The 26,065-nt window shown below is 31.5% G+C and overlaps 3 protein-coding genes across 7 annotated transcripts in view; 2 read left to right on the top strand and 1 right to left on the bottom strand.

The window, feature by feature from the left end:
* The window catches only part of LOC127805901 (receptor-like protein 56), an 81,978-nt gene extending 61,393 nt beyond the window's left edge, over window positions 1-20,585 (top strand). The window contains exons 1-3 of one of the 3 annotated variants that reach the window (XM_052342744.1): window positions 827-1,154; window positions 18,086-18,235; window positions 18,354-20,585. In XM_052342744.1, the coding sequence (XP_052198704.1) occupies window positions 1,130-1,154; window positions 18,086-18,235; window positions 18,354-20,491 (2,313 nt within the window). In that variant the 5' untranslated portion in view covers window positions 827-1,129 and the 3' untranslated portion in view covers window positions 20,492-20,585. Of the gene's footprint in view, window positions 1-826; window positions 1,155-17,568; window positions 17,704-18,085; window positions 18,236-18,353 lie in introns of those variants that run through there. The other 2 variants (XM_052342743.1, XM_052342745.1) reach the window with 2 other exon arrangements.
* The window catches only part of LOC127805906 (protein SRG1-like), a 104,813-nt gene extending 79,150 nt beyond the window's left edge, over window positions 1-25,663 (bottom strand). Inside the window, exons 1-4 of one of the 3 annotated variants that reach the window (XM_052342750.1) lie at window positions 24,871-25,637; window positions 24,525-24,772; window positions 23,908-24,235; window positions 22,642-23,125 (exon numbers count right to left, since the gene is read on the bottom strand). In XM_052342750.1, coding sequence (XP_052198710.1) covers window positions 22,889-23,125; window positions 23,908-24,235; window positions 24,525-24,772; window positions 24,871-25,128 — 1,071 coding nt within the window. In that variant the 5' untranslated portion in view covers window positions 25,129-25,637 and the 3' untranslated portion in view covers window positions 22,642-22,888. Of the gene's footprint in view, window positions 1-22,641; window positions 23,126-23,907; window positions 24,236-24,524; window positions 24,773-24,870 lie in introns of those variants that run through there. The other 2 variants (XM_052342751.1, XM_052342752.1) reach the window with 2 other exon arrangements.
* Window positions 10,557-16,798, top strand: LOC127805910 (putative receptor-like protein 8). Its single transcript, XM_052342754.1, has 5 exons — window positions 10,557-10,964; window positions 11,805-11,963; window positions 12,774-12,932; window positions 14,567-14,719; window positions 16,593-16,798. The coding sequence occupies exons 1-5, from the start codon at window positions 10,586-10,588 to the stop codon at window positions 16,763-16,765; spliced, it is 1,023 nt and encodes a 340-aa protein (XP_052198714.1). The 5' UTR covers window positions 10,557-10,585; the 3' UTR covers window positions 16,766-16,798.
* Window positions 25,664-26,065: the final 402 nt, after the last annotated feature.

The following is a 26,065-nucleotide window of genomic DNA, read 5'->3' on the forward strand; positions in this document are numbered from 1 at the left end:
GAAATTTGGACAAAACTATTGACTAATTCTATCTCTTTTACAAGTTTTAAAAAACTTTCTATATTGACCAATCTTGAAGTTCTTGATTTGAGTTCTAACAGCATCAATAACTCCAAAATTCTAGAATTTATTAGTGGAATTTCATCTTTAAAGTCTCTAAATCTTCAAAATAATAGCTTGGGAAGCTCGGTTGATTTGACAAGTAAGTTAAAGTAATTTTTTACAAAATTAAATATTCCTTTAATGAGAAAGAGAGTTATGAGCTCTAATATTTCTTTATTCTAATGCTTCTTTGTATATTTGTATTTTAATGTTTCTTTGTTTTTTCTCTTGCCCGAGACTTTTCGACATTAATTATAACTCACAAGGGGGTTGAGTTAAGAATAAAAATTTCATGATTAATATGTTTATTATTTTTCTTTAATACTTAATTGTTGAGATTTTGAAGTTTCATCGGTAGCATTGAGTTTTGAGATAAAATATAATTTAATTTTAAAATAAATGTAAATGTTTGTAAGACATATATAATAGGATAAATATTATGAGTTATAAATATAAAATATTGACCTTTTATATTTTCAATATAAGAATAAAAGTTTCACTACATAACCTCTCCTGGGCATATAGACCTTTTTTTTAGGTATCACTGTGCATGTGTGTACTGTACAAAGAGAGATATTTTGTTGTATTTAATTAATATATCTTGAAAAAATATATATATTTTTTGTGAAATGAGGCTTTACAAATTATAACTTTTGTGCATAATAATTTTAAATTTATAAATTATGCCTCCACTGTACAAAATTTTTGAATCTACCACTTTTAATGCCATCATTCAAAAATATAAAAGAATCCATGTGCGCACGTGCACCTAGGAACATATATATATTTATTTGAAATTAGTATTGTTGAAAGCTATAATTTCATCTTTCCTCTTAATTGAAGATTTTAAGGTTATTTTCGTACTTTAATTTCAAATTTGATTACTAATTGAACAGGTCGAAACCAGGAATCAAAATTGACGAATCTACAAGTTCTTGATTTATCTGATAATTTCATAACCAACATCATATGGTCTTCTCTAAAAGAATTTTCTTCATTGAAAGTATTGGATTTGTCTTGGAACTACATGAATGAAAGTATTTCTATTCAAGGTATGTAACACTTTCTATTAGAATTTATCAATAAAATCATTATCATTGTATATCATGTGGCTAAAATAATGAAAATGCAATTACATTCTCCAATTAATGTGCTATGCTTCAAACCTAATGTATACTATTTCCAATTTCATTATTTAATGAGCTTGTAATAAAAATACTTTTCAATTCATCTCGAGTTAAACTATCCTTTAACAATTACTTGGCACAATTATAGGGATCAATACAAATGAGAATGCATTTGATATATTAGTAAAAATAATCAAAAATTTTAATTACTAGAAATTTTGAATAGTGTTTTTCTCATGTTTTAGATCTTTAGCTAAAACATAAATCTTTCTTATCGTGCATTTGTTCAATGTTTTTCTCATTGTATAGACTTAGAAAACATGAGCCACTTGGAAGAATTGTACTTGGACGATGCTACCCTACCTAATGATTTTCTTTCAAACATTGGTGCCATGACTTCACTTCAAGTTTTGTCATTGACTTCGTCAGGACTCATTGGCACCCTCCCCTCTCATCAAGGTAAAGAAAATAAAAGATAATTTTTTTTTTTACTTAACAAATCAGTAATTTAACATAAATATATAATTTTATATTTTCGTTCAAATATTTTGAGATATGTTTATATGTTGTTCTTTATAACTGTCTAACTCACTTTTCTTTTTTCCAAGGTTTGTGTGAATTGAAGACTCTTCAAGAGATTGGCTTGAACTCTAATGGATTAAGGGGTCAATTGCCTTGGTGCTTGGGAAACTTAACATCTCTTAGGTTTCTAGATATCTCTGGCAACCAGTTAACTGGGAACATTGCATTGTCTCCTCTTGCCAATATCATATCCTTAGAATATCTTATGCTTTCAAATAACAAATTTCTAGTCCCAATCTCATTCAAGTCATATTACAACCTCTCCAAACTTATGGTCCTGGAAAGTGTCAACAACATTCTTTTGAAAGAAGAGGACATTCTTGGCTCAGCCCCAAGTTTCCAATTGGTTCGAATCCATCTTTCTAGTTCTGAACATGGGAGAAACACTTCGATGTCTCTGCCCAAATTTTTCTACTATCAAAATCAACTCAAAATGGTTAAGCTCTCTGGATTTGATTTTGGAGGAACATTCCCAAGGTGGTTGTTGGAGAATAATACTAGACTACTAACACTTACCCTAACAAAGAATTTAATTTCTAAACCTTTCCAATTGCCCTCATCTCCAATGACAGAACTTGTAACATTAGATATCTCCAACAATAATTTTTGTGGTGCCATCCCATACAAGATTGGTAGTTCTTTCCCCAAGTTAAAATTGCTAAACATGTCTAGAAATAACTTTGAAGGCATGATTCCATCTTCATTAGGTGACATAACCTCTCTATCTATTCTAGACTTGTCAAATAACCAATTATTCAGTAAAATTCCTATACATTTGGTAATGGGTTGTAGCTTCTTGGAAGTGCTAAAACTATCAAGCAACAACTTGACAGGCCCTATACTACCCCCTCAAAATAACTTGCCATACTTATGGCTGTTACTTTTGGATGATAATAAGTTCACAGAAATCCCACACTACTTATCCAATAGTAGTGGCTTGCAAATGTTGAATCTTAGCCATAATCATCTTGGAGGTATGTTTCCTGTTGAGTTTTGTCAATTTGATGGACTACAACTATTGGATCTTTCTGACAACAATTTCACTGGGACAATACCATCTTGCTTCAATGTGGAAAACCTAGAGCAAATTCATCTATCCAATAATATGCTAAATGGACCATTTCCTGAGGTGTTTCATCAATTAATAAACAACTTAAAAATAATAGAACTTTCAAATAACCATTTTAATGGCAGCATTCCAAATTGGATCGACAGTCTTTCATGGTTAAGAATTCTTATCTTGAAAAATAACCACTTTGAAAATAATATCCCATATCAAATTTGCCACTTGTCTAGATTAACCTTGATTGATCTTTCTTCCAATAAGTTTTCGGGCAACATTCCTAGTTGCTTCAATAATATCCCATTTGATATAGAAAATGAATTAGAAGTGTTCACTCCTTCAATTATTCTAATTGTGGAAGCACCCTTGAAGTCTAACCTAAAGATTTATAGTCATCGTGGTTACTCAATGCTTGGTATCAAAGACAACATCTTTCCCACAAATCAAACATTTTTCTTATTACAAGTGAAGTTCACAACCAAAGGAATGGCCTTGCTTTTCACAGGAAAGCCTTTGTTACTTTTTTCAGCAATTGATCTATCCAACAACAAATTAGTTGGCCACATACCACTTGAAATTGGCAACCTTGGTAAAATCAAAGCACTGAACCTTTCCTACAACAACCTGATTGGAGGAATCCCCACAACATTTTCCAAGTTACAGAATATAGAGAGTTTGGATCTTTCTCACAATAACTTAAATGGGAATATCCCCTCTCAGCTTACTGATCTATACTCACTGGTGACGTTCAATGTGTCTTACAACAACTTTAGTGGAAGGATACCTCAAGCAACAAACCAATTTGGAACTTTCGACTCAACTAGCTATATTGAGAATCCATTTCTTTGTGGAGAACCATTACCAAATAGTTGCATTGATTCACCTCCATTAGTTCCATCAGCCAATAATAATGCAAGTCATGTGGTTTCAAACTTTATCGATATGAACACTTTTTATACAAGCTTTGTAGGGTCTTACATAGTTATTTTACTAGCTATTGCGGTAATTTTGTATATAAATCCACATTGGAGACGGGCATGGTTCCATGTTATTGAGGTTTTCATCATCTCTAGCTACTACTTTGTTGTGGATCATATGTGGAGAATCAAAGTTGGTTTCCTTAGTAGATATTGATAATCACCCTGGTCAAGTAATATTGTTGTTGTATGTATATCCTACTGAACTTCTTTGTTAAGTAGTTTGTTGTTATAATAATGTTATCAATGCACTTAGTTGTTTTGCATTAGTATGAAATAGGCCCTGATAAAATAATCAAAATTAAAGAAGTATTGGTTTGTTGTTGCCATACTATTACACGTTTAGGATGTACAATGTGATTGTTGATGACAAAGAATAATATTGGAGCCAAATTTGGAGCTTCAAAATCAAAGAAGTCCCAGATTTTCTTGTAGTGCTTGCTCTTGTCCTGCTCGATTTCCATTCATATTCGAATTTAATCTACACATACTTTTAAAAAAAATACTTCTTTTTATAATAAATATTATTTTGTCAAAATTATTATGAAGAAAATATGATAAAAATGATGGAGTAATTAGAGTTTTTATTAGAATATCAAATGCTTGATGGGTTGATATTCATTTTGCACCCATTACTTGTACAGCCTTCAATTTCATAAACCAAAATATTAAAGTTAAAAATAAAAATTGATAAAAAATTATATAATCCTTGTTTGAGAGCAACTTTCAAATTACTTCAAATACCAATACTATATTCTGGTCAAGAGTACTGTTATGCCCTAATAAGTGGATGAAGTCAACACAAGGGTAGGATATATAAAATTTTAATCCATCTTAAGATATTTTTACAGCTTGAATTTGTCACTAATCATAAGGTAATTAAGAATTGTAAAATTATCATAACCATATTAATTTATCGATATTTTCTCTAATCAACCAAATCTTAATGTAGTTGCCGATTTAACCACTTTCCAACCACCTAAATATAGTAAAAACTCTTCACAACGTACACATCCTATGAAATCAACACTGCATCAAAATATCCTTTACCTACTTGTTCTCTTAATTATCTTGAAACCAAACCAACAACATATCAACAAGCATGTCCTTATGAGGAATGGCAGCATGCCTTGCATATCAATCAAACATGGTCCCTTGTCCCTCTGCCTACTAAATGCAATCTTGTTTGAAATAAATGGGTTTATCGTCTTGTTGCTAAAGGTTAGAGTCAAAAGGTTAGATTGGGTCTTATTTTCTTTCCATTGTTTGTCTCTAAGATCTTTACTTTTGTACATAAAAAATTCATCTAACAGTAAAATACAATTCTCACATAAAAAACCCCCAATTGAAGAGGAGAGAAGACAAATCAAAAAATACAACTTCTACACAGAGACGCACAATTGAATACACCAAGAAGAAGATAAATTAGAGAGACAAGATAAGAGAAGACAAAACTTATCGACGATACTGAGAAAAGGAGAGGCCAACACTGAGAAGAGATAAACATGACGAAAATGAGAAGAATCTGCAAAGACTTTCTATGAAGGAGATGAAGACGAGAAATTGAAAATTACTTTTGCGTAGGTTTGAATATGCGAGGCTGCTGGAGAATGCGTAGTAGCATATTTATCAGTGAAAAATCAAAAAAAAATTATAAAGAGAGAGAGAGAGAGAGAGAGAGAGAGAGAGAGATCAATCATTCGAATGACCTATATGTATAGATATTTGATCAGTCTTGTTAAGCAAATATGTAAAAAGTCTTAAATTTATCTTTTAACTCAACAAATCATTGAACATTATTTTCTTTATTTTGAGTTTTGACTACTAAATTTTAAAATTTATGATTATTGATATAATATTGTTTCTATCTAAAAATCTTGTTCACAAGTATAACTTGTTAAAGAATTATTTTTTTAGTTTATAATTAAATAAGATTAAGAAACTATCACTTAATTATTTATATAAACCTTATAGTTAGTATTAAAATTATAATTAGTTAAATTATTTTATCATAAAAAATTTAATTTGATATAATAAAAAAATTAACAATATACAAAATTAAAAATAAAATTTATTAATTTTACCTCATAAAAATAAACTTGTAGTAAAATTAAAACTAGTAAAAATAAACTTGTAGTAAACTTGTTGATTCAATACATCTAAACTATGTGTGCAAATTAAAACTTCTTTATGTAGCTTTAAGTAAGCATAAAAGATGCATTAACGGGCCATAGAAGACCCAACAACAGAGTCATCACAACAACTTCAAGAAAATTAGGATAACAGAAAAATGAATCATTTTTAAGTTCGTCAAAACGTCCATTGACCTCTCTTCATAACTCTGTCTTTGTCAATTGAAAGTACAAAGCGAATACCACAAGACTGCCATTTATGATCATCAGTAACTCAACTAATCTTTTTTTTGGCTAATTCAAAACTCAACTAATCTTTTTTTTTAACATATATATGCGTAGCTCTTATAGTTGAGAATAGATAACATTGTATAATTGCATTTTTTATTTTCGACATACGTGAAGTATGTTGGAAAACAAATTTGATTTTTGAAAACAAGAAGAAATCAAGTGGTGCTATTTGAGATCATGAATTATTCATCTGAATGGATGATCGATATTTGTGGGAATTATATGATTAGGAAGAAAATGGCAAGAAACCTATAGTCCCATCACCATAGCCATGGTTGCTAAAGGAAGAGAAAAAACAAGAAGAAATTAAGTTGGTGTTGTCAAAGATAATAAACTATTTACAGGATTCGGTGATCGATGTGTGGAAATTATGGTCGGACAAGAAAATGAGGGAAACCCACCATCCCAACGCTACCGCCATGGCTGTCATAGAAGAAGAAAGAGAGATCAAAAAGAAATCAAGTTGGTGCTACTAGAGATAATGAATTATTTACTTGATCAAATTATTGAAATATGTGAAAATTATGATCAGGGAGAAAAAGGAAAGAAATTCATCGTCATATTGCCACTGCCATGGCTGCCTAAGAAGAAGAGAAAACAAAAAGGAATTGTGTTGGTGCTATTAGAGATCATGAACTATTTACCAGATCTGATGATTAATATTTGTGGAAATTATGATCGGGGAGGAAAAAGAAAGAAATCCATCGTCTTGCCGCCACCGCCATGGCTGCCCAAAAAGGAGAGAGAACAAGACGAAATCAAGTTGCTACTACTAGAGATAATGAACTATTTATCTAATTTGATGATCGATATATGTGAGAATTACAATCTGAGAGAAAAAAGAAAAAAATCAACCATCTGGTCACCACCGTAATGGCTGTCAAAGAAGAAGAGAAAACAAGAAGAAATCGAGTTAGATCTATCAAACATAATGAATTATTTACTTGATCTGATGATTAATGTGTGTGGGAACTATGATTGGGAAGAAAAATGAAGGAAACCCATAGTTTTGTCATCATCGTCAAAGAAAGAGAGAAAACAAGAAGAAGTCAAGTTGATGCTATTAGAGATCATGAACTAGTTATGAGATCTAATGATCGATATACATAAAGATTAGGATTTGGGACAAAAAAGGGCTTTGAGATCATGATTTGGGAGGAAGAGGAAGGAAACCCACTGCCCCAGCACCACCGCCTTGGTTGCCAAAGAAGGAGAGAAGTATCGTGAGGAAAGAAAGAAAATGAGAAAGAGATATATAAAATTGAAGACTACCGCTTGTCTTTTAAGCTAACCTCAAGGGTACCCGAGCATTACTTATTGACATGGTTCAAACCTTGGATCAAGTAAAAGTTTTTTTTCCACTCCAACCCTTGTTAAACTACCATCAATGCTGTCTGCCATAGCCATTGACTAGTTCATTTTTGTCGTTCTTTTTTTTCTACTTATGTGTATATATAAGTTTCACATATATTATTATTTTATAACAGATGACATGCCAAGTCAAGTTGAATACACTATTTCTAAATCGAATTTACATTATACCTAATTGAGTCAATTTGAACATAATTGCCAAGATTAAAAAAAATTGAATCAAATTACAAATTCATATAAAAAATTAGATTATTTTCATAATTTACCCTATTTCTAACGAATTTTTTCAATATTTTATTGTCATCATCTCGTAAAAGGCTCAATTTTTATCACTCGTCTCTGCTCGTTGCTTCTTCATCTCTTCTCTCGCACGGAAGCTGTCGAAAGCAAACACAAACACAGCCGCAATTGATCACTGACAGTTTTCTCGTTTCTCTTCTTCAACCCAACAATTGCGCAAACCAGTGCAAGAATAGAATGGCCAAATTCACATTCCGAGCTGATCTCAACTTCTACTGTCTTTCACAGGACTCGCCTTCTAAAAGCTAAAATTTCAACTCTTTGCTCAAATGTCGTTGCTTACACGCGTTCCCTTCGAGTTCACGTCTGAAATTCGTGGTTTCTAGCAGCATCAAACAGAAGGAGAATGTTGCAGAAAGGGATCGAGACGCCAGGCCAGTTGTTCCCCGGTTGCGGGTCGATGAATTGGAGAAATCTGAGGGTCGACTGGGAATTGGAACTACCTCTGGTGAAGTGGGTTCTAATTGGACTTGGCCCCCATGGAAGAATCTTCCTGAAAGATAACACCCATTGGCACTGTTGGAATGTGATACCCAACGAGTTCAAGGCGATGATGGTAGGATCGAGCAAGTATAAAACTATTATAGGTTTAGGTCCGGAATTGATAGATTTAAAGGTTCAAACCCACTTATAGGAAACCCGATAAGAAGATGGCTCAAGTAAGTTTATCTGATTTTTTTAAAAAAACGAGCTTGGCTCAATTGCTCAAAACAAGAACCAAACCCAACCCATTTACTTGCTGCCTATCTCAAGCCCATTAGACAACCCATTATTCTCCTTACATATGTCTAACCCATTAGAAAGCCCATCTTTCATCTCTTAAGTCCATTACTCATTTGATTCAGTCGTTTTGATGCCGCTGGAGACTTGGTCGTTGCATTACTCATTTAAAACTTGGTTTGGACCGGTATGCATCTCTCCCTCAAGTCAAAACAGCCTGCCATACAGTATGTATATACAATATATATATTACTTCCAGATCCTTGATACGATTAATTGTATTAAATAATGATATCTTTATACAATTTTTATGAAAATGGTTTCATATTAACAGTTTAGAAAATTATTGGGTCATTTTAGTTAGCATTCTCCTCCCCCTTAATTAGGCTTATTAATTTCTTCCCATAAATTAGGCTTATTTGGTATGGAATCAATTGCTACTTTAAAAAATACAAAAAAAAACAATTCTATCAATATAGATGTTCAAGTTAGCCTAATTCTAATATATATCTAACAGTGAAATTGGGAACATATAAAAGAGAAATTAGAAATATTAATTAGACATATTTGACACTCCCTATTAGCACATTAGTATAAAAATCTTTGGCCGGCAAGCATAGTCACTATTAGTATCTTAGTAATTTGTAAAGGATGGTTTAGATGTATCACTTAATTTCATGAATTTAAAAATCAACCAATTTTAAATTAGTGTATATTCTTAAGTTGAGGCCCTTAGTTTCATGAGAAATAGTATTAAAATTGATCTAAGGACTTTTATTTTGAGCACAAGTGAGAAATTGGCCCATCCTAAGTTAAAATTATGTGGAGATAAAGATTTTTTATATTGTCAGAATGTTAAAACTTAATAAGAGTTTCTCAGTTGCATTTAATTCCATCCATCCATCCATTTTATGTGTCAAAGATTTTACGTATCTTATTCGTATATATGATGCAAATTTTTCTTTATATCAACTCAAAGGAAATATCTCCACTCCCAACAAGAGTGGCCCCTTCTCCATCCTACTTCATTCTTCTTTTCTTGATGCATCTTCTCGGACATTTAATTCAAAGCCCCATTTCTTAATTGACAAGATGGTCCATGAATAACATCAAATTAAGAGAGGAAAAAGAGAAAAGAAATTTAGGTATAATGACTAGTATTTAGGTATAATCAAATGATTAATTCGAACACAAACACCCACTTAAATGCACGTCTTTAATTTGGTCCAAATTAAACAGGTGTAAAATTGTATGTGAATAGCAATATCAGTCATTTGGTCACAACAATGAAGAATACTATAATATTCCGTGTTAGTTTTGATAAATGGATGGTGTTATTTTGGACCAATGAATATGGATACTCATACTTTGATTTGTATCTTATCTCTCCCAAATGATAGATTACTATCATAAGTCTACTAGACATTACTGGATTAGCTATTACATATTAATCAATAACTAAATTAGTTTGTATTAGGACCCATGATGAGTTTATCTGCTTCCATGTACTCTAACGTATGAATTAAGCTGTAAAGATTTCTATATTTCCAAGTCTTCTAGTGTTTCCAAGTCTTCACCACCATTTCCAAGTCTTTTCCTACAAGACCAAGTCAATTTGTCTCCACTTGTCTAGTTTATATTAGGATCCATGATGAGTTTATCTACTTGCATGTACTCCAACGTATGAATTAAGTTGTAAAGACTGTTATATTTCCAAGTCTTCACCACCATTTCATAGTCTACTCTTACAAGTCAAAGTCAATTTGTCTCCACTTGTCTCTTTATAATTAGATCAAGGGAAAAGACCACTTCATAATGCTTCAGAGTAGAGATATATAAATAGAGGTAGCATGATTCTTAAAACAAGGAAAAAAAAAAAGAACAAAAGCAAGCAAAGAGATATATATTTTGGTGAAAAATATGATAAGTACTACACCTCATTCTATTTGGGTGTGGATGATGACGGTGGTAATGTCAGTGTTGATGAATGAAATGTGTTGTCGTGGGTGTTGGGAGCAAGAGAGGATAGCTTTGCTGCATCTCAAAGCTTCCATCAACTACCCCAATGGCAACTCTTTGCCTTCTTGGGTGGATAATAAATCATCCAATTGTTGTCAATGGGAAAGAGTTGAATGCAGCAACACTTCAAGTCGAGTCATTCAACTCTCTCTTAATCGAACAAGAGATTGGGAATCTAGAAAAGATTGGTATTTCAATGCTTCTCTGTTTCTTCCCTTTAAAGAGATCAAGACTCTTGAATTAAGTAGAAATGCATTAGTCAATTGGGCTGAGAATGAAGGTTTGTGGATTCACATGCAATCTCTCATAAACGTATCTTATGATTTTTTCTTTTTAATTTCTCTATCTTGAATTTTAGAAGAAAGCATTTATTAATTTTACTTCTTTTATAGGTTTTGAAAGACTTTTTGAATTGATAAATCTTGAAGTTCTTGATTTGAGTTCGAGCAATTCCAATAATACTATTATTCTATAATTTGTTAGGGATTTGAGAATATTTGTGGTTTTTTATTTTTATTTGTATGGTTGTTATAAGAGATGGTGTGTAAAGGTCTAATTTGATATGTATAAATTGATCTGAAGTATTAGAAAAGTTTAGTTTTACTTGCCACCATTAATTAAGCCATTAACTTTCAGTTAACCGAAGAACTTTATGATGTCAAAAATGTTGAGGTGGATTATTAAATGGATGTTTTATATAGAACTTTGGTTGAATCCAATCTTATTAGGTATAAATGTGATTAAGTTGACAAATTAGTTTATAAAGAATTGAATTAACTAAAAAGGGGAGCTGGTGATGCATGCTTACTGTACATGCAAGCACTGCCAAGAGGATCTACATAAAATAAGATATCGAAAATTCAAATTGTGTAACGCAAAGCAGCAACTTCTTTGATGTTGCTTGAATTTGTTCAGCTGAGTGCTTATATTTTGTCTTTGATTTTCTGTTTGTATGAGATTGCTCTTGTTAAAAACTAATAATTTTGGCATTCTTTTACTTTCTTGAGAGGAGTTATAATCAACATTTGTATTCAATAATCTTTTTTATTTTTCATCTTTTTTCAATTCTTATTTTTTGAAGTTTACACAAGACTATTTGCTAATTCCATCTTTTTTACAGGTTTTGAGAAACTTTCTACGTTGACGAATCTTGAAGTTCTTGATTTAAGTTTCAACTGGATCAATAATTCCAAAATTCTAGAATTTATTGGTGAAATTTCATCTTTAAAGTCTCTAAATCTTGGAGATAATAGCTTGGGAAGCTCGGTTGACTTGACAAGTAAGTTAAATTATATGAGCATATCCTAGTTAAAGTAATTTTTTTACAATATTAAATATTCCTTCAATGAAAAAGAGAGTTATGAACTCTAATGCTTCTTTGTAAATTGATATTTTAATGCTTCTTTGCTCTAGGTGCATGTTAGTTAAACAACAAAAAAAAGTTATCATTTTTTCTAAAAGAGTACTACTAGTCATCCATTATGGGCCTGTATGTTCGAAAGAGCGAGATGAAAATGCGCAAACTTTAGAAAAGGCTGATAGAGTCCTCTATATAATGATTCAAGTTCGCCCATTGCTTAGCTACCTTTCTCTCATATTGTACTCAAATTTATGAATACTGTTTGAAAAGAATTGCTGCAAAAATTACGTGAAATGTTCCTTCACATATCCGTTCTAATAATTAAAATTCATCTATAAATCTTGGGTCCAACAACTTGGGTTGGATGGCTGATTTCAATAGTAAGCTCACTTCACAATCACATGCCAAGCCTATTGGATATATTGATATAAATTAAAGGAACTTCTATTTTCTGTTAATTAGTCTAAAATTGTAAATAATAAAACTATGAAAGCAAAAAATTTAGAAATAATAAATGAAGAAATTTATTAACTTTATTAGACAAGTTTAGTTTTACTTGTATGAGGTTGTTGTTGTTGAAAACTAATAACTTCGGTACTCTTTTTCTTTTTTGAGAGGAGTTATAATTAACATTTGTATTCAATAATATCTTTTATTTTTCATGTTTTTTCAGTTCTTATTTTTTGAAGTTTACACAAGACTATTTGCTAATTCTATCTTTTTTTACAGGTTTCGAAAAACTTTCTATATTGACCAATCTTGAAATTCTTGATTTGAGTTATAATTGGATCAATAACTCCAAAATTCTAGAATTTATTAGTGGAATTCCATTTTTAAAGTTTCTAAATCTTGGAGGAAATAGATTGGGAAGCTCGGTTGATTTGACAAGTAAGTTAAATTATATAATCATATCTTAATTAAAGTAATTTTTTGGCAATATTAAATATTGCTTCAATGAGAAAGAGAGTTATGAGCTCTAATGCTTATTTGTTCTAATGTTTTTTTGTATATTGGTATTTTAATGCTTCTTTGTTCTAGGTGCACCTTAGTTAAACAACAAAAAAAAAGTTATAATTTTTTCTAGAAGAGTACTACTAATCATCCATTATAGGCCTATATGTTCAAAAGAGCGAGACAAAAATACAAAAACTTTAGAAAAGGCCGATAGAGCCATATATAATGATTCAAGTTCGCCCATTGCTTGGCTAGCTTTCTCTCATATTGTACTCAAATTTATGAACACTTTTTGAAAAGAATTGCTGCCAAAATCACGTGAAATGTTCCCTTCATATATCCGTTTTCATAATTAAAATTCCACTCTAAATCTTGGGTCCAACGACTTGTGTTGGATAGCTGATTTCAATGGTAAGCTCACTTCACAATCACATGCCAAACTTATTGGATATATTGATATGAATTGAAGGAACTTCTATTTTCTGTTAATTAGTCTAAAATTGTAAATAATAAAATAACAAAAATATGAAAGCAAAAAATTTAGAAATAATAAATGAAGAAATTTATTAACCTTATTAGATAGGTTTAGTTTTACTTGTTACCATTAATTGAATCATTAATTTTCAGTTAACGACTTAAGGTGACAAAAAAATAAATAAATGAATGAGCTAATATATATATGTTAAAATTTTAGGTGAGGGATTAAAGACCATATATGTTAATAATCCAAAAACCTCCTTATATATTAAGCCCCTAAAATTGGCTTCTCTATCTATTCTCCTTCCCCATCACATGCTTTGTAACAAGCGTGAAATTCACGCTTTAATGGAAACTAATGCCAAGAACTTAAGGTAACAAAAAAAAAAAAAAAATGATTGAGGGAGAAAATATGTCAAAATTTTAGTTGAATGATCAAAAGTCACATTTTTTAAGCCTTTCTTCATAAGTTGTTGAATATTAATACTTCTTAAGTGAACTAAAAATTTTATATAGACTCTACTTAAAGTTTAGACTGATGGAATCAAAAGTCCCCTTGTTAACTCCTTTTACCCATATGCTGTAAAAAATAAATAATATGAGAAATAAACAAATTTGATTATATTGGTATTTTTTAATAGAAAACTGAAGTGGATTATTAAATGGATGTTTTATAGCTTTGATTCAATCCATTAAGTTGACAAATTAGCTTATAACGGATTGAATTAACAAAAAAATAAGCTGGTGATGCACGCTACTGTACACACAAGCACTGCTCAAGAGAGTTTACATAAAATAGGATATTGAAAATTTAAAATTGTGTAAAGCAAGGCAGCAACTTCTTTGATGTAATTGCTTTAATTTGTTTAGCTGAGTGCTTTCGATGGTGTGTATATATTTTGTTTTTGATTTTCTACTTGTATGAGGTTGTTGTTACTGAAAACTAATAACTACCCTACTCTTTTGCTCTCTTGAGGGCAGTTGTAATTGACATTTGTATTTAATTATCTTTTATATTTTTTATTATTATTTTTATTTCTTATTCTTTGATGTCTGGACAAGATTATTTACTAATTCTATCTCTTTTACAGGTTTCAAAAAATTTTCTACATTGACCAATCTTGAAGTTCTCGATTTGAGTTTCAATTTGATTGATAATTCCGAAATTTTAGAATTTATTAGTGGAATTTCCTCTTTAAAGTCTCTAAATCTTGGAGGTTGCTTAAGCTCGGTTAATTTCACAAGTAAGTTTCCTTTTATGATCACATCCTAATTAAAACAATTTTTTGCAATATTAGATATCCCTTCAACGAGAAAGAGAGTTGTGAGCTCTGATTTAATTATTAAATTGACCAAAAACTAATTGCAATGATAGAATTTAGGGAGTCCATTAACTTTAATAATAACATAAAAACATCATTTTTACTAAAAATATTAAACATGCCATTACTCTTTATAAGCACTCCACTGTCCTCCTACTAATATTATACTACAATTCTTGGCCTATTGACTGTTAGGAAAAATTTTAAATCCCTACAATACAAACAAAAGTAAACAAAAATCAGACTAATAAAAAATTAAAAAATAAATAATATAAAGATTTTGTTGTGGAAAACTACAAGTTATTATATGTTAATATCTTGAAATTTATAAGACAAACAATTCAATAATCACCATCCTAATATTTTAATATCCTAGTCATATATACCCTTCCACAAATTATTTTGGTTGTTGAATTGTTCTTAAACAAGTACATTAATTGGAGACAACTACGAGTTGGACTCCATTGCCAAATGGTGGGCCTGACAACTATAAATTAGGAAAAGATAATCCAACTAATATATCTTAAAGTTCTTGATTTGAGTTACAATATCATCAACTAGAATTTCATCTTTGAAAATTCTATGCCTTCAAGAAAATGACATACAAGGATACTTTGACGGGACTAGTAAATTCACTTAGCATGCACGGCCAATTTTTTTTAAATTATAACCAAACAATTCCTATACATTTTTTTGTCTTTTTCTAGTGTTTTTGAAAAGTTCATCTTGTGCAAAAATATACAAGAGTATAGAGAAGATACATTCATCCGTAGCATTGAGTTTTGAGATAAAATATAATTTAGTTTTTGAAATAAATATAAATCTTTTGTAATATATATATATAATGGGATAAATATTTTGAGTTATAAATATAAAATGATGAGTAAAATGTATATAACATAGCTATTTTTTTACTGTATAACCATTCTGTTGGGCATATATACCTTTTTCTAGGTATTGTTGTGTGTATATGTGTGTGTACTGTGCCAAGAGAGATATTTTGTTGTATTTAATTAATATATCATGAATATATATATATATATATATTGGTGAGATGAGACTTTACAAATTATAATTTTTGTGCATAATAATTTTAAATTTATAAATTGTGCAAATACAAAATTTCTGAATCCATCGCTTTCAATGCTATCATTCAAAAATATAAAAGAATCCATGCACGTATGTGCACTTAGGGAAGATATATATGTTTATTTGAAATTGGCATCGGTCAAAACTATATTTTCATCTTTCCTCTTAGGTGAAGATTTAAAGGTTAATTATTTTTTATACTTTAATTTTAAAATTAATAATTAACTGAATAAGTTTGAACCAGTAATCAAAATTAATGAACCTATAAGTTGTTGATTTATCTCATAATATGATAACCAACATCACATGGTCTTTTTTAAAAAGATTTTATTCGTTAAAAATATTGGATTTGTCTTAAAACTACAAGAGTGAAAGTATTTTTACTCAAGGTATGTAATACTTTCTATTAGAATTTAACAATAAAATTGTTATCATTATATATCATGTGGCAAAAATAATGATAATGCAATTACATTCTCCAATGTGTTATGCTCCGGACCTAATGTATACTATTCCCAATTTCATTATTAATGAGCATGTAAAAAAAATACTTTTCAATTAATAACTTCGATACTCTTTTGCTTTTTTGAGGAGAGTTGTAGTTAATATTTTTATTCAATAATCTTTTGTATTTTTCATTATTTGTTTTCATTTCTTACTCTTGGAGTTTAGACAAAATTATTTACTAATTCTATCTCTTTTACAGGTTTCAAAAAATTTTCTACGTTGACCAATCTTGAAGTTCTTGATTTAGGTTCCAACAACATCAATAACTCTAAGATTCTAGAATTTATTAATGGAATTTCATCTTTAAAGTCTCTAAATCTTAGAGGTAATAGCTTGGGAAGCTCAGTTGATTTGACAAGTAAGTTAAAGTAATTTTTTGTAATATTAAATATTTTTTCAATGAAAAAGAGAGCTATGAGCTCTAATGTTTCTTTTGTTCTAATGCTTCTTTGTATATTTGTATTTTAATGTTTCTTTGTTTTTTCTCTTGAACGAGACTTTTCGACATTAATTATAACTCACAAGTGGGTTGAGTTAAGAATAAAAGTTTCATGATTAATATGTTTATTATTTTTCTTTAATGCTTAATTATTAAGATTTTGAAGTTTCATCCATAGCATTGAGTTTTGAGATAAAATATAATTTAATTTTAAAATAAATGTAAATGTTTGTAATACATATATAGTAGGATAAATATTGTGAGTTATAAATATAAAATATTGAGTAAAATGTATATATAACAACTATTTTTTCACTATATAACCTCTCCTGGGCATATAGACCTTTCTTTAAGGTATCACTGTGCATATGTGTGTACTGTACAAAGAGAGATATTTTGTTGTATTTAATTATTATATCATGAAAATATATATATATATTTTTGTGAAATGAGGCTTTGCAAATTATAATTTTGGTGCATAATAATTTTAAATTTATAAATTATGCCTCCACTGTACAAAATTTCTGAATCTACCACTTTTAATGCCATCATTCAAAAATATAAAAGAATCCATGTGCGCACGTGCACCTAGGAACATATATATATTTATTTGAAATTAATATTGTTAAAAGCTATATTTTCATCTTTCCTATTAATTGAAGATTTCAAGGTTATTTTGATACTTTAACTTCAAATTTGATCATTAATTGAACAGGTTGGAACCAGGAATCAAAATTGACGAATCTAGAAGTTCTTGATTTATCTCATAATTTCATAACCAACATTATATGGTCTTCTTTAAAAGGATTTTCTTCATTGAAAGTATTGGATTTGTCTTGGAACTACATGAATGAAAGTATTTCTACTCAAGGTATGTAACACTTTCTATTAAAATTTAGCAATAAAATTATTATCATTGTATATCATGTGGCTAAAATAATAAAAATGCAATTACATTCTCCAATGTGCTATGTTCCAAACCTAATGTATATTATTCCCAATTTCATTACTTAATGAGCTTGTAATAAAAATATTTTCCAACTCATATCTTGAGTTAAACTATCCTTTAACAATTGCCTGGCACAATTACATGGATCAATACAAATGAGCATGCATTTGATATATTAATAAAAATAATCAAAAATTTTAATTACTAGAAATTTTGAATAGTGTTTTCCTCATGTTTTAGATCTTTAGCTTAAACATAAATCTTTCTTATCGCGCATTTGTTCAATGTTTTTCTCATTATATAGACTTAGCAAACGTGAGCCACTTGGAAGAATTATACTTGGAGGGTGCTACCCTACCTAATGATTTTCTTTCAAATATTGGTGCCCTGACATCACTTCAAGTTTTGTCATTGACTTGGTCAGGACTTATTGGGACCCTGCCCTCTCATCAAGGTAAAGAAAACAAAAGATAATTTTTTTTTTATTTAACAAATTAGTAATCTGACATAAATTGAGAGATGTTTACATGTTGTTCTTGATAAGTGTCTAACTCACTTTTCTTTTTCTCAAGGTTTGTGTGAATTGAAGACTCTTCAAGAGATTGACTTGAGCTCTAATGGACTAGTGGGTCAATTGCCTTCGTGCTTGAGAAACTTGACATCTCTTAGATTTCTGGATATCTCTAACAACCAGTTTATTGGGAACATTACGATGTCTCCTCTTACCAGTATCATATCCTTAGAATATCTTATACTTTCAAATAACAAATTTCTAGTCCCAATCTCATTCAAGTCATATTACAACCTCTCCAAACTTATGGTCCTGGAAAGTGTCAACAACATTCTTTTGAAAGAAGAGGACATTCTTGGCTCAGCCCCAAGTTTCCAATTGGTTCGAATCCATCTTTCTAGTTCTCAACATGGGAGAAACACTTTGATGTCTCTGCCCAAATTTTTCTACTATCAAAATCAACTCAAAATGGTTAAGCTCTCTGGATTTGATTTTGGAGGAACATTCCCAAGGTGGTTGTTGGAGAATAATACTAGACTACTAACACTTACCCTAACAAAGAATTTAATTTCTAAACCTTTCCAATTGCCCTCATCTCCAATGACAGAACTTGTAACATTAGATATCTCCAACAATAATTTTTGTGGTGCCATCCCATACAAGATTGGTAGTTCTTTCCCCAAGTTAAAATTGCTAAACATGTCTAGAAATAACTTTGAAGGCATGATTCCATCTTCATTAGGTGACATAACCTCTCTATCTATTCTAGACTTGTCAAATAATCAATTATTCAGTAAAATTCCTGTACATTTGGTAATGGGTTGTAGCTTTTTGGAAGTGCTAAAACTATCAAGCAACAACTTGACAGGCCCTATACTACCCCCTCAAAATAACTTGCCAAACTTATGGTTGTTACTTTTGGATGATAATAAGTTCACAGAAATCCCACACTACTTATCCAACAGTAGTGGCTTGCAAATGTTGAATCTTAGCCATAATCATCTTGGAGGTATGTTTCCTGTTGAGTTTTGTCAATTTGATGGACTACAACTATTGGATCTTTCTGACAACAATTTCACTGGGACAATACCATCTTGCTTCAATGTGGAAAACCTAGAGCAAATTCATCTATCCAATAATATGCTAAATGGACCATTTCCTGAGGTGTTTCATCGATTAATAAACAACTTAAAAATAATAGAACTTTCAAATAACCATTTTAATGGCAGCATTCCAAATTGGATCAACAGTCTTTCATGGTTAAGAATTCTTATCTTGAAAAATAACCACTTTGAAAATAATATCCCATATCAAATTTGTCACTTGTCTAGATTAACCTTGATTGATCTTTCTTCCAATAAGTTTTCGGGCAACATTCCTAGTTGCTTCAATAATATCCCATTTGATACAGAAAATGAATTAGAAGTGTTGACTCCTTCAATTATTCTAATTGTGGAAGCACCCTTGAAGTCTAACCTAAAGATTTATAGTCATCGTGGCTACTCAATGCTTGGTATCACAGACGACATCTTTCCCGCAAATCAAACATTTTTCTCATTACAAGTGGAGTTCACAACCAAAGGAATGGCCTTGCTCTTCACAGGAGAGCCTTTGTTACTTTTTTCAGCAATTGATCTATCCAACAACAAATTAGTTGGCCACATACCACTTGAAATTGGCAACCTTGGCAAAATCAAAGCACTGAACCTTTCCTACAACAACCTGATTGGAGGAATCCCCACAACATTTTCCAAGTTACAGAATATAGAGAGTTTGGATCTTTCTCACAATAACTTAAATGGGAATATCCCCTTTCAGCTTACTGATCTATACTCACTGGTGACGTTCAATGTGTCGTACAACAACTTTAGTGGAATGATACCTCAAGCAACAAACCAATTTGGAACTTTCGACTCAACTAGCTATATTGAGAATCCATTTCTTTGTGGAGAACCATTACCAAATAATTGCATTGATTCACCTCCATTAGTTCCTTCAGCCAATAATAATGCAAGTCATGTGGTATCAAACTTTATCGATATGAACACTTTTTATACAAGCTTTGTAGGGTCTTACATAGCTATTTTACTAGCTATTGCGGTAATTTTGTATATAAATCCACATTGGAGACGGGCATGGTTCCATGTTATTGAGGTTTTCATCATCTCTAGCTACTACTTTGTTGTGGATCATATGTAGAGAATCAAAGTTGGTTTCCTTCGTAGATACTAATAATCACCCTGGTCAAGTAATATTGTTGTTGTATGTATATCCTCCTGGACTTCTTTGTTAAGTAGTTTGTTATTATAATAATGTTATCAATGCACTTAGTTGTTTTGCATTAGTATGAAATAGGCCCTAACAAAATTATCAAAATTGAAGAACTATTGGTTTGTTGTTGCCATACTATTACACGTTTTAGGATATACAGTGTGATTGCTGATGACAAAGAACAATATTGGAGCCAAATTTGGAGCTTTCAAAATCAAAGAAGTCCTAGATGTTCTTGTAGTGCTTGCTCTTGTCCTGCTCGATTTCCATTCATATTCGAATTTAATCTACACATACTTTTAAAAAAAATACTTCTTTTTATAATAAATATTATTTTGTCAAAATTATTATGAAGAAAATATGATAAAAATGATGAAGTAATTAGAGTTTTTATTAGAATATCAAATGCTTGATGGGTTGATATTCATTTTGCACCACCTGTGCAGCCTTCAATTTCATTAACCAAAATATTAAAGTTAAAAATAAAAATTGATAAAAAAATTATATAATCCTTGGTTGAGAGCAACTTTCAAATTACTTCAAATACCAATACTATATTCTGGTCAAGACTACTGTTATGCCCTAATCGGATGAAGTCAACACAAGGGTAAGGTATATAAAATTTTAATCCATCTTAAGATATTTTTACAGCTTGAATTTGTCACTAATCATAAGGTAATTAAGAATTGTAAAATTATCATAACCATCTTAATTTATCCCTATTTTCTCTAATCAACCAAGTCTTAATTTAGTTGTGGATATAACCACTTTCCAACCACCTAAATATAGTAAAAACTCTTCACAACGCACACATCCTATGAAATCAACACTGCATCAAAATATCCTTTACCTACTTGTTCTCTTAATTATCTTGAAACCAAACCAACAACATATCAACAAGCATGTCCTTATGAGGAATGGCAGCATGCCTTGCATATCAATCAAACATGGTCCCTTGTCCCTCTGCCTACTAAATGCAATCTTGTTTGAAATAAATGGGTTTATCGTCTTGTTGCTAAAGGTTAGAGTCAAAAGGTTAGATTGGGTCTTATTTTCTTTCCATTGTTTGTCTCTAAGATCTTTACTTTTGTACATAAAAAATTCATCTAACAGTAAAATACAATTCTCACAAAAAAAAAACCCCAATTGAAGAGGAGAGAAGACAAATCAAAAAATACAACTTCTACACAAAAACGCACAATTGAATACATCAAGAAGAAGATAAATTAGGGAGACAAGATAAGAAAAGACAAAACTTATCGACGATACTGAGAAAAGGAGAGGCCAACACCGAGAAGAGATAAACACGACGAAGATAAGAAGAATCTGCAAAGGCTTTCTATAAAGGAGATGAAGACGAGAAATTGAAAATTACTTTTGCGTAGGTTTGAACGTGCGAGGCTGCTGGAAAATGCGTAGTAGCATATTTACCAGTGAAAAACCAAAAAAAAATTATAAAGATAGAGAGAGAGATCGATCATTCGAAAGACCTATATGTATAGATATTTGATCAGTCTTGTTAAGCAAATTTGTAAAAAGTCTTAAATTTATCTTTTAATTCAACAAATCATTGAACATTATTTTCTTTATTTTGAGTTTTGACTACTAAATTTTAAAATTTATGATTATTGATATAATATTGTTTCTATCTAAAAATCTTGTTCACAAGTATAACTTGTTAAAGAATTATTTTTTTAGTTTATAATTAAATAAGATTAAGAAACTATCACTTAATTATTTATATAAACCTTATAGTTAGTATTAAAATTATAATTAGTTAAATTATTTTATCATAAAAAATTTAATTTGATATAATAAAAAAATTAACAATATACAAAATTAAAAATAAAATTTATTAATTTTACCTCATAAAAATAAACTTGTAGTAAAATTAAAACTAGTAAAAATAAACTTGTAGTAAACTTGTTGATTCAATACATCTAAACTATGTGTGCAACTTAAAACTTCTTTATGTAGCTTTAAGTAAGCATAAAAGATGCATTAACGGGCCATAGAAGACCCAACAACAAAGTCATCAGAACAACTTCAAGAAAATTAGGATAACAGAAAAATGAATTATTTTTAAGTTTGTCAAAACGTCCATTGACCTCTCTTCATAACTGTCTTTGTATACCACAAGACTCTCATTTATGATCATTAGTAACATTCTACAATAGTCTATTTGGCTAATTCAAAACTCAACTAATCTTTTTTTTTAACATATATATGCGTAGCTCTTATAGTTGAGAATAGATAACATTGTATAATTGCATTTTTTATTTTTGACATGCACCCAAGTAACCATAACTTACAGTATTTCAGTGATTAAATTTTGGCCGCATCAAGAGCTACCAGGCCTTTTTGGAAGCATTCATAATTAAAATTAGCATAATTCTTGACTGATTTGTATAATCTTGGTCTTTTCTCATCCACCAAACTTTCAACAGGTCCAATCTCATTTTCTGGCTCTGGCTCATTGAAAATAGCAACTGTTATCTTCCCCCTTTCAGGATTTGTCACCACTCTGTGCATTGGGCTCTTGAATATTCCATTACTCATTATCTGCATACATTCAACAAACAATTTTAATAGTAAAAATACATTCTTAACCACCAAATGCAACATCTTGTTTTGTTCAAATTGAAAGAGATCTTAATGATCCCTAAACATGGATTATTGAAATACATTTCCCCTTTCTTGTCAGTAGCATATTATACCACCATAGTTTTTACCCAAAAATATTATTGTTGGTAACTATTAGATTCATAGGATCAAATAACATACTCAAGGCATGCCCTCTAGACTATACATATAGAATTTGGTCATGATAAACTCCCCTTCTCATAATTCATGGTGTCCTTTTAGTAGACTAGGTTAGCTCTGATATTACTTATAATACCTTGTTTAATATCTAAGTGTGTGTTGAAGGCAAATTATGGATTCATGGAAAATAATGTCCTAAGATTTTTAGAATAGATTGCTAATGTGGGATTGAGTAGTAGCAATCTCTTTCATTTTAATTCCACCAATATCCATGTTAGGCTATAAATCTGTATCTCAATGCAACCCAAATCAGTGTTAAACACAATTTCATGGCTCACACTTGGTAGCAATCCTGGGGAACTCTAATACCACTTATAACATGATGAATACTCACCCAAAAGAACTAAGCTATAGTTAACTATATGGGGTTCATAGATCAATTCATATAACTAACACCTCTCCTCTAGACTACCCACAAGGGATTGGCTCATAACAATTTCACATTCTGATTGATAATTCTGCAGAACAGAGAAGCACTTGAAAACACAAAAATCTTCACCAAACAGAGGGCAAGAGAGTACCTGCATTTGATCACCAAGGTTGACGAAAAGGGCATAAGGAATTATGGGGACAGTGAGCCATTTATCATCTTTCAGAACTTGCAGGCCTTGAACTTGCCTGTCTTGCAACAGAATGGTCATCCCTGATCTGTCCGAATGAGCTTTAAGCCCAAATACTTGGTCCGGTGTTGGACATGGTGGGTAGAGGATAAACCTTCCTTGCATGATTGCTCTTTCCCCAAACTGCTTTGAGAAGCTATCCACCTCCAATTTCAGTGACCTTGCCATGGCTTTGAATATAATAACCATTACAGACTTGATATTTGCTGCGAATTCCACAATTTTCTCTCTGCAAAACAGTAAAACCCGCTAAATTTGTACTTTCATGGAGAAACTACAAAGACTCCCACAACACAGCTGTTCCAGGCACAAAAATTTGAAATTATCCATCACTTCACTACTTTAGATGACTGATTATACATGCATCTGATCTGGGACTTGGATCGCACACATCAGACGAAAGAGAAACTAACACTACTCCGTATAACCGGCCCACGCTTCTAAGACTGTTATGTGGCTGTCAAAAATCTTGACCTTCACACGAAAGAGACATCAAATGCGATTGAAGATAGAAGTACCTAAAATCTTCTGGTTTTTCCGGCCAGAGCTTTGGTTTCCTCTGATCTTCCGGATAGATCCTGAGGGATAACCGGTCACACCAGTCGAGAACCTGCTTCTCCGAGACGACTTTGTCCTGTCCATAGCCTTCAGACTCGCCGGCGGCCCGAGAGTACTTGCTCTTCTCTTCCCCTGGCAGCTTGAAGAATTCTTGGATGACTTCCCTCACCTCGTCCAGAAATTGTGAAGGCATGCCGTGACCCGCCGCCTGTGATTCAAAGCAATTGTAAACCCTAGCTAATGAGAAAAAAAGGAAAAGAAGTACAGAAGACCAGATGAAGAAAGCAATTAATCAATCATCCGAACCTGGAAGCAGCCCCAAGAGCTCAGAGCCGACCTCAGCTTTTCCAACTCACCTTCTTCTTCCCCTCCAGATGAGAAGAGACTGAGATCAATCACAGGAATTGGGGCCAAAGGCGGGGAAGTGTCCAATTGGCCAAACTTGTTGTCTCTACAAATGTATTCCTTGGGCGGTTCAACTCCGGCTGCGGACATCTCTTGAACACTCTTCGGAGGGGCGGGCTCCGTCTCCCGATTGTCGCCAGGAACTCCATTGCCGTCCATGCTGCTGCTTGTCACTTGAAAGAAGACGATGCATAATTTTGTTTTTTCAATCTGTTTTAGTTGCTTTGGCCTTAAGTAGCATCGAATTTCTTAGAAGAAATCGATCTGGAGCGTTGAATTGGGCAATGATTCTTGATATGTGTGAACATTTTCCTTTTCCTTGTCGAACCTATTGCTTGTCGTTGGGGTTAATGGCACGGGTTTAAGGGCGCGGTGTCGATGAGCTGCCATTACAGTAGTTGACATGCTATCGTCTTGGTCGGGAGCTGCCGTAGGTAATGCCAACATATACCAAAATTAAATATCTTTTATATCGTCTTGGTCGGGATCTGGACCGTTTGTTCGATCGGATGGTGGGAAAGTGAGGAGATGAAATGAAGAGTGGAATTTGAAAGAATTGAGAGCGGAAAGGAACTTACAGAGAGGGATTGAGTAGAGTTGCTTCGGCTGTGAAGGGGCTGTGGTGAAGGCGGCCATATCTGGCCATTTGGAGTAAGCTTTCTCTCTTGTCGGAGAATATGAAAGATGAATGTGTGGCAAGACACGTTCACAAAAATGATCCGCCAATTTTACTATGTTTCACAAATGAATCTTATTATTCCATAGTTCCATCAAGTTTTTGAGGGTTAAGAAATAAATTTAAATACGAAATACCTAATTCATAATTAGAAAGAGAACTCGGTTGGTGAGTGTGTGAATAATTCGAGTCATTTGTTCTCATTTGTTACATTTACAAGCGTCTAAATAACATAGTTGCCACACATGTCCATCTTCGATTTAGGTAAATAGTTCATTATCTCCGACAAACCCAACTCGTTTTCTTTCTAGTTCTGGCAATCAAATTTGTCTTGCAATCCAACAATCAAATGGATTGCCAGAAATAAGAAGAAATCGAGTTGATGTTGTCGGAGATAATGAACCATTTACCTAAATTGAA

This window comes from Diospyros lotus, chromosome 7 (genome assembly GCF_014633365.1).
Source record: "Diospyros lotus cultivar Yz01 chromosome 7, ASM1463336v1, whole genome shotgun sequence".
Classification (NCBI taxonomy): domain Eukaryota; kingdom Viridiplantae; phylum Streptophyta; class Magnoliopsida; order Ericales; family Ebenaceae; genus Diospyros; species Diospyros lotus.

What these genes read in the sequence shown, in the direction of transcription:
- LOC127805910 (XM_052342754.1), top strand. Translation starts at nt 10,586, where the DNA reads ATGATAAGTACTACACCTCATTCTATTTGGGTGTGGATGATGACGGTG. An exon ending in AAGCTCGGTTGACTTGACAA is followed by an intron (nt 11,964 to 12,773) that starts GTAAGTTAAATT and finishes CTTTTTTTACAG; the next exon opens with GTTTCGAAAAACTTTCTATA. An exon ending in AAGCTCGGTTAATTTCACAA is followed by an intron (nt 14,720 to 16,592) that starts GTAAGTTTCCTT and finishes TCTCTTTTACAG; the next exon opens with GTTTCAAAAAATTTTCTACG.